The sequence below is a fragment of the Amblyraja radiata genome, chromosome 5, assembly GCF_010909765.2.
Source record: "Amblyraja radiata isolate CabotCenter1 chromosome 5, sAmbRad1.1.pri, whole genome shotgun sequence".
NCBI lineage: Eukaryota > Metazoa > Chordata > Chondrichthyes > Rajiformes > Rajidae > Amblyraja > Amblyraja radiata.
This window is the reverse complement of record NC_045960.1, coordinates 106641989-106651472: the sequence shown is the minus strand read 5'-3', so window position 1 is coordinate 106651472 and position 9484 is coordinate 106641989. Positions and strand designations below refer to the sequence as shown.

The following is a 9484-nucleotide window of genomic DNA, read 5'->3' as shown; positions in this document are numbered from 1 at the left end:
CGGCCCTTCGAGCCTGCACCGCCATTCAATATGATCATGGCTGATCATCCAACTCAGTATCCTGTACCTGCCTTCTCTCCATACCCCCTGATCCCTTTAACCACAAGGGCCACATCTAGGTGGAAACTACCTTCTGTGGCAGAGAGTTCCAGAGATTCACCACTCTCTGTGTGAAAAACTAAACTCAAACACAAACTCTTATGAAACATTTCTAACCAATTAAGTTTTTGTACACTTGATTGGTGCGGGTGTCAGGGGTTATGGGGAGAGGGCAGGAGAATGGGGCTAGGAAGGAGAATTAGATCAGTCATGACGGTAATGGCGGTAAGCTTGATTTTTACTATCACCTATGACCTTAAGAACTCATTCATGGGCTAAGTGTTCGGCTGGCAACCGGAAGGTAGCCGGTTCGAATCCCGCTTGGAGTGCATACTGTCGTTGTGTCCTTGGGCAAGACATTTCACCCACCTTTGCCTGTGTGTGAATGTGTGTGAGTGATTGGTGGTGGTCGGAGGGGCCGTAGGCGCAGATTGGCAGCCACGCTTCCGTCAGTCTGCCCCAGGGCAGCTGTGGCTACAGAAGTAGCTTACCACCACCGAGTGTGACTGAGGAGTGAATGAATAATGCGATGTAAAGCGCCTTGAGTATTAGAAAGGCGCTATATAAATCCCATCCATTATTATTATTATTATTCATACTCTTATTGAATATTTTATCCTTTAAAGGGCTGTACCACTTACACAACCTTTACAGGCGACTGCCGGCACCCGTTGAAAATTCAGCAGTGACCAGAAAGACGATACGACTCTTTGGGAGACCTCTCACGACCATAGGCTGTATGGTCATGAGACGTCTCCTATGGTCGTGAGAGGTCTCCAAAGAGTCGTAGCGTCTTTCTGGTTGCTGCTGAATTTTCAACATGTAAAGGTGGCGTAAGTGGGACTTCTAATTTAACTGTGACTTCTAATTTTGCCTTTTCATGTAAAGAAATCAAATGAATCAGCGTCCTGTTAAAATGGCAGTGAGCATGTTAACATTTCATCGAGGGCATTGCTAAAAAGATTGACTCTAAGATTAGCCTGTGCTTAGCTTCCACCTATTTGACAACAGTGAATGAGGACATTGTGTTCAATTGGGAGATGAGATTGAAGTGTGTAATTAATGTTCATCCCCGGCTCATACAATTTTGTGAATGGCAAATGTTTTCTTTCATCAGAAGACAATTTTGAGATTATAGTTTATTTAGATTAGTTTCGAGATACAGCGTGGAAACAGGTTCTTTTTGGCCACCTAGCCCGCGCCGAAACCAGCGATCCCTGCACATCGCCACTATCCTACACACACTAGGGACAATTTGCACTCATACAAAGCCAGTTAACCGACAAACCTCTTAAGGGCCTGTCTTTGGAGTGTGGGAAACCGAAGATCTCGGAGAAAACCCACGCGGTCACGGGGAGAACGTGCAAACTCCGTACAGACAGCGCCCGTAGTCAGAATCGAACCCAGGCCAAGTGCTGTAAGGCAGCAACTCTATGCCACCATACTGCCCAAAATTTTGGATCATTTAAAACTGCTGCTAATTAGAATTAAGCTTGTAATAATTTACTATTCCCATCCATCGACCCTCTTGCCTTCTCCGGTTCCCTGCTCCTCATTTCCTCAACTTCCCAACCACTATATTTTCTGTCAAGAGTGTTTAATTGTCACATGTACAGACAGCAGAACAATGGAATTCTTAAGGGCCTGTCCCACGAGCATGCGACTCCATGCGGCAAGCGCGACCTAAAGGGACGGTCCCACCAGCATGCGATTCCATGCGGCAAGCACGATCAAACCAGAAGCGGGGCCCGCGCGGAGGTCGAGTGAGTGACATGAAGTTCGAGCGAAGTCCGCGGGAAGTTCGCGCGTGACGTACGGCGTCGAGGCGGTGTGCATGCCCGTCGCAGCAGTGCGCACGGCATGAAGGCGGCTGCGGGCTGGCAGGCCGTTGCCGCGCGGAATTTTTTAACACGGTTGGTTTTTCGGAGGCCCGCGCGATGTCGGGACCAGCTCCGCACAACTCCATACGGCTCCGGCGATCGAAGTGGGGCCGGCCCTGCGAGGCAGTACGGCTCAAGCGACCACGTTAGGTCGCGCTTGCCGCATGGAGTCGCATGCTCGTGGGACAGGCCCTTTACTTGCTGCACCCGAGGTCAGGATCGAACCTGGGTCTCTGCCGCTGGTCGGCGCAGGCTCGGTGTGCCGATGGGCCTGTTTCCGTGCTGCATATCTAAAGTCTGAATTCTAAAGTAGAGGTCGGGTTTAGGGTCACGGCAGTGGAGAGGGTTTGAAGTTGGGGAGAAGGCAGGAACGGGGTACTGATTGTGGATGGTCAGCCGTGATCACAGTGAATGGCGGTGCTGGCTCGAAGGGCCGAATGGCCTACTCCTGCACCTATTGTTTATTGTCTATTGTCTGAGACTGATCTCCCATAATCATCCTAAGTGGAGTGGCAGGCGTGAGGGAACGTAGCCCTCTCTCGCACCAATTTTCTGGTTCTTTGTCATTTTACTGCCAAAACCTTTTAGCTGGTGCATCCTCTGCCCAAGTCTATGTTCTATGTTCTTCCATGTTCTATGCTCTAAGTCTAAGGGAGGCACAGTGGCGCAGCATTAGAATTGCTGCCTTACAGCGTCGGAGACCCGGGTTCGATCCTGACCACGGGCACTGTCAGAGACAATAGGTGCAGGAGTAGGCCATTCTGCCCTTCAAGCCAGCACCACCATTCAATGTGATCATGGCTGATCATCCCCAATCAGTACCCCGTTCCTGCCTTCTCCCCATATCCCCTGACTCCGCTATCTTCAAGAGCCCTATCTAGCTCTCTCTTGAAAGTATCCAGAGAACCGGCCTCCACTGCCCTCTGAGGCAAAGAATTTCACATAACACAACTCTGTGTGAAAAAGTGTTTCCCCATCTCCGTTCTAAATGGCTTATCCCTTATTCTTAAACTGTGGCCCCTGGCTCTGGACTCCCCCAACATCGGTACATGTTTCCTGCCTCTAGCGTGTCCAAACCCTTAATAATCTTATATGTCTGTGTGGAATTTGCACGTTCTCCGTGTGACCATGTGCGTTTCCTCTGGGTGCTCCATCCAGGTGCCTGTTAACAGCTGGGAAGAAACTGTCCCTGGATCTTGGCTTCTGTATATTGTCCCTAAAGTGTAGCACAGAACTTGTTCCGTTTAGTTTAGTTCATTGTCACGAATACCAAGGTACAGTAAACTCCGTTTTTTTGCATGCTAACCAGTTAGCTGAAAAACAATACATGATTACAATCGATCCACCCACAGATAAATGATAAAGGGAATAGATACAGGCTGACGTGTACAGGGTAGTCGAAGGATGGCGTGGATTCATAGAAACATAGAAACATAGAAAATAGGTGCAGGAGTAGGCCATTCGGCCCTTCGAGCCTGCACCGCCATTCAATATGATCATGGCTGATCATCCAACTCAGTATCCCGTACCTGCCTTCTCTCCATACCCCCTGATCCCTTTAGCCACAAGGGCCACATCTAACTCCCTCTTAAATATAGCCAATGAACTGGCCTCAACTACCTTCTGTGGCAGAGAATTCCACAGATTCACTGCTCTCTGTGTGAAAAATGCTTTTCTCATCTCGGTCCTAAAAGATTTCCCCCTTATCCTTAAACTGTGACCCCTTGTTCTGGACTTCCCCAACATCGGGAACAATCTTCCTGCATCTAGCCTGTCCAACCACTTAAGAATTTTGTAAGTTTCTATAAGATCCCCCCTCAATCTTCTAAATTCTAGCGAGTACAAGCCAAGTCTATCCAGTCTTTCTTCATATGAAAGACCTGCCATCCCAGGAATCAGTCTGGTGAACCTTCTCTGTACTCCCTCTATGGCAATAATGTCTTTCCTCAGATTAGGAGACCAAAACTGTACGCAATACTCCAGGTGTGGTCTCACCAAGACCCTGTACAACTGCAGTATCAGATTCAGTGGCTTTAGGTCCAAGGGTTTTTGTGGGCACAGTGACGCAGTGGTAGAGTTGCTGCCTAAAGGGGCTGTCCCACTGTACGAGGTAATTCAAGAGCTCTCCCCAGTTTAAAAAAAATCAGACTCGTGGTAAGCACGTAGAATGTGAGTAGCGGCTACGTCGGAGCTCGTGGATGTCTCGTAGCGGCTCGTAACGCTAACGGCAGGTACTCGGGAAATGCGGTGACTCGTGAAGTTTTTTCAGCGCTGCGAAAAATGTCCACGAGAGCCCCGAGTACCGACGAACGGCTATTACCGTATTTCCCCGAGTTCGAGTCAGGGAAACTCGGGAGAATTCTTTAATTGCCCCGTACAGTGGGACAGCCCCTTTACAGCACCGGGTTCGTTCCTGACTACTGGTGCTTGTCTGTATGGAGTTTGTACCTTCTCCCTGTGACCGACCTCATGATGGGGAAAGAGGTGTGAAAGTGCACACCTCCAAATTCAGGGAAAGATTCTTCCCAGCTGTTATGAGGCAACTAAACCATCCTACTACATAGAAACATAGAAACATAGAAAATAGGTGCAGGAGTAGGCCATTCGGCCTTTCGAGCCTGCACCGCCATTCAATATGATCATGGCTGATCATCCAACTCAGTATCCTGTACCTGCCTTCTCTCCATACCCCCTGATCCCTTTAGCCACAAGGGCCACATCTAACTCCCTCTTAAATATAGCCAATGAACTGGCCTCAACTACCTTCTGTGGCAGGGAATTCCACAGATTCACCACGTTCTGAGTAAAAAATGTTTTTCTCATCTCGGTCCTAAAAGACTTCCCCCTTATCCTTAAACTGTGACCCCTTGTTCTGGACAACCAGAGAGCAGTCGTGAACTACTATCTACCTCATTGGTGACCCTCGGACTATCCTTGATCGGACTTTACTGGCTTTATCTTGCATTAAACATTATTCCCATATCATGTATCTGTACACTGTGAATGCCTGGATTGTAATCATATATAGTATTTCCGCTGACTGGTTAGCGCGCAGCAATAGCTTTTCACTGTAGCTGTGACAATAAACTAAACTGCAACTAAACTAGACGTAGTGCAAAGAGAAAAATAAACGAGAATATATTATGTAGGAAGGAGCAGCAGATGCTGGTTTAAACCGAAGATAGACACATAAATCTGGAGTAACTCAGCGGGACAGGCAGCATCTCTGGAGAGACGGAATGGGTGACATTTCAGATCGAGACCCTTCTTCAGACAGTTCTTCAGTAGGGCCTAGACCCGAAACGTCGCCCATTCCTCCTCTCCAGAGGTGCTGCCTGTCCCGCTGAGTTACTCCAGCATTTTGTGTCGATCTCCAGAATATAACCATATAACATATAACAATTACAGCACGGAAAACAGGCCATCTCGGCCCTTCAAGTCCGTGCCGAACAAAAAAATAAATTAAAAAATCCCATCTGCAACTGTTCACCAAACTCAGCGACCTGGGCATCGACCCCTCCCTCTGCAACTGGATACTGGACTTTCTAACTAACAGACCCCAGTCTGTTAGGTCAGACAAGCACACCTCTTCAACCCTCACCCTGAACACTGGCGTTCCACAGGGCTGTGTGCTGAGCCCCCTCCTCTACTCCCTCTTCACCTACGACTTCACACCTGTATATGGTACTAACACCATAGTCATTTGTGATATTGTGATAGTTACAGAGAAAGTGTACGTATGAAGTGTGAGGTCGTTTCGGAGATCGGGACCTCGTCCTTGGCTTATGAGGGGACCATTCAGTGGTCTGCTCCTGCGCTGTCTCTCCAAAGTCTATAGATTGGTGAGGTAGCAGTGGTCTTGGGCAGTTGTATGGTACAACAGGGTCAGTAATTCAGCAAGCGATTGCACTGAATTTCTTCACGGAGAATCGATCCCGTAATTTTACGATGAAGCAAGATACACACCAGATGCCTGGATCTGATTTGTTGTCCTTTTCGAACATGGGCAGTAGGTTGACCTCTTCGCCGGTCTTGAGGTCCCTCCCTGGTGCCCAACAATCCCCCTCCCCACCGCACCCCCCCACCGCACCCCCCCCACCCCACCGCACACGACCTGCTCTTTCATGTCCATTCATCGGGTACATAGAACTTTAAAGCCTCGACCAATTCTATCTCGTTTTTTTTATCAAAAGTCACTAATTTTGTGGGAAATGGCTCCCTTCGGGTAAGACGCTGTACTGATGCTTCCCACACTTGGCTGAAGTAACCATTTGGCACATTTATTGTTTTATGCCCGTCCTCTCTTGCAACACTTTTTTTTCATTTTTTATGATTTACGCCTCTTGGTTTTTTAAGTTTAGTCTAGAGAGACAGCGCATGAAGCAGGCCGTTCGGCCCACCGAGTCCGCGCCGACCAGCGATCCCCCCGCACACTAACACTATCCTACGCACACCGGGGACAATTTACACTAACACCTACAAACCTGTAAGTCTTTGGAAACAATTTTTCACACAGAGAGTTGTGAGTCTGTGGAATTCTCTGCCTCAGAGGCAGGTTCTCTGGATGCTTTCAAGAGAGAGCTAGATAGGGCTGTAAAAAATAGCGGAGTCGGGGGATATGGGGAGAAGGCAGGAACGGGGTGCGGATTGTGGTTGATCAGCCATGATCACAATTGAATGGCGGTGCTGGCTCGAAGGGCCGAGTGGCCTGCTCCTTCACCTATTGTCTATTGTCTATTGACTGTGGGAGGAAACCGAAGATCTCGGAAAAAATCCCGCGCAGGTCACAGGGAGAAGGTGCAAACTCTGTACAGACAGCACCAGTAGCAAGGATTAAACCCAGCTCTCTGGCACCGTAAAGATAGCAACTCTACCGCTGCTCCACCGTGCTGCCCGTTTCTTCGATTAACCTCCTGCTGTCAAATGTCACGATGTTACGATAATCTCTTAATTATATATCACACGGCTGTTTTTCCCAAATTGATGTTCTTTTAACGCATTGCTGCCTGTTATGTTATTCCATCCAGTGAACCCCAACAGCTATGGACAATTTACAATCTTTACACAAGCCAATTAACCTACAAACCTGTACACCTTTGGAGTGTGGGGGGAAACCGGGGCACCCAGAGAAAACCCACGCGGTCACGGGGAGAACGTACAAACTCCACACAGATGGCACCCGTAGTCAGGATTCAACCCGGGTCTCTGGCGCTGGGAGACAGCAACTCTACCGCTGCACCACCTTGCTGCCAACAGCAGGATGACTCCTGCTGGAATACCTTTATATTCCGTTAAACCCCAATGAAAATGATCCTCTTAAAAATAAACAATAGACAATAGGTGCAGGAGTAGGCCATTCAGCCCTTCGTGCCAGCACTGCCATTCAATGTGATCATGGCTGATCATCCCCCGTGGCTGATCTTAGTACCCCGTTCCTGCCTTCTCCCCATATCCCTTGACTCCGCTATCTTTAAGAGCCATATCTAGCTCTCTCTTGAAAGTATCCAGAGAACCGGCCTCCATCGTCCTCTGAGGCAGAGAATTCCACAGACTCACAACTCTCTGTGTGTAAAAGTGTTTCCTCGTCTCCGTTCTAAATGGCTTACCCCTTATTCTTAAACTGTGGCCAGTTTAAGAATAAGCTGATAAAAATAATTTTAAAATAAATCTGAAAAATGACTCATCCATTCTCTCTACAGATGCTGCCTGACCTGCTGAGTTGCTCCAGCACTTTGTTTTGCTCAAAGTTTCATCATCTGGAGTTCTATCGAAACGACTTATCTTAGAAGTCCATTGACGCTTTGCTTTGTTAATCCTGTTACCAAAAACCCCACGCGTGCGTTTTGCATCTAGTCTCGATCGCGACCCGTTACGGATATTCCCATAAAACGGCTCCCGTTTTTTTGTCTTGCTTCCATCTTCAGAGCAAACTTTACATGGAGGGATTCAGGAGTTTGAAAGAAGGAGAGCCTGTGGAATTCACCTTCAAAAAATCGTGCAAGGGGCTGGAATCATTACGGGTCACGGGCCCCGGAGGATCACCGTGCTCGGGCAGCGAGAGGCGGCCGAAAGGGAAGACAGTGCAAAAGCGAAAGCCAAAGGGAGACCGGTAAAGACACAACCTGATTTATTCCCGCCTGGTTTTGTTCTCTCCCATGCTCCTTGCTACTATGAGAAATGTTTTCTTGACTTGCGCCCCTTTTGTGCCCACGAACCACTTTCAGGTCTATAGAGCTTGCGTATGGCGTGCGCAGCCTAAAGTTGTAAGACAACTTGTTCTGTTTGATCCTCCGTTTGTGCACGCCAGGTTGATTGCATTCGTCGAAGCAGGGTGGACCACGTGAAGACTGGTCCACCCTGGACTGGATAGACTCGGCTTGTACACGCTAGAATTTAGAAGATTGAGGGGGGATCTTATAAAAACGAAAAAAAATTCTTAAGAGGTTGGACAGGCTAGATGCAGGAAGATTGTTCCCGATGTTGGGGAAGTCCAGGACAAGGGGTCACAGTTTAAGGATAAGGGGGAAATCATTTAGGACTTAGATGAGAAAAACATTTTTCACACATCTCTGGTGAATCTCTGGAATTCTCTGCCACAGAAGGTAGTTGAGGCCAGTTCATTGGATATATTTAAGAGGGAGTTAGTTGTGGCCCTTGTGGCTAAAGGGATCAGGGGGTATGGAGAGAAGGCAGGTACAGGATACTGAGTTGGATGATCAGCCATGATCATATTGAATGGCGGTGCAGTCTCGAATGGCCGAATGGCCTACTCCTGCACCTATTTTGTATGTTTCTATGTTTCTATGTTTCTATGCAGGTGGCAAGCAATCTCCCACCTCAGGTCTATCGGTGACTTCCTTCAATGTGGGCCGATTCACGCCACAGTTTGTTATTGACTTAAAATAAATGTAATCAATTATTTAAAATAATAGACAATATTCTATAGACAATAGACAATAGGTGCAGGAGTAGGTCATTCAGCCCTTCGAGCCAGCACCGCCATTCAATGTGACCATGGCTGATCATTCTCAATCAGTACCCCGTTCCTGACTTCTCCCCATATCCCCTGATCCCACTATCTTTAAGAGCCCTATCTAGTTCTCTCTTGAAAGTATCCAGAGAACCTGCCTCCACCACCCTCTGAGACAGAGAATTCCTCAGACTCCGTTCTAAATGGCTTTCCCCTTATTCTTAAATTGTGTCCCCTGGTTCTGGACTCCCCCAACATCAGAAAAATGTTTCCTGCCTCTAGCGTGTCCAAATCCTCAATAATCTTATATGTATCAATAAGATCCCCTCTCATCAAAAGTCCAGCGTATACAAGCCCAGCCGCTCCATTCTATCAGCATATGAAACGGCTGGGTTTGTATACGCTGGAGTATAATATGTACAATGGGAGAGGTTGAGTAGGGTGGGTCTCTATACCATGGAGCGTAGGAGTATGAGGGGTGATCTTATAGAGGTGTACAAAATCATGAGAGGAATAGATCGGGTAGATGCACAGT

The 9484-nt window shown here is 47.9% G+C and overlaps 1 protein-coding gene across 1 annotated transcript in view; it reads left to right on the top strand.

Moving 5' to 3' along the window:
* Nucleotides 1–9484, top strand: part of lin28b (lin-28 homolog B) — a 208844-nt gene that overhangs the window by 110344 nt on the left and 89016 nt on the right. Inside the window, exon 3 of the mRNA XM_033021922.1 lies at nucleotides 7904–8088. Within this exon, the coding sequence (XP_032877813.1) occupies nucleotides 7904–8088 (185 nt within the window). The remainder of the gene's footprint in view (nucleotides 1–7903; nucleotides 8089–9484) is intronic.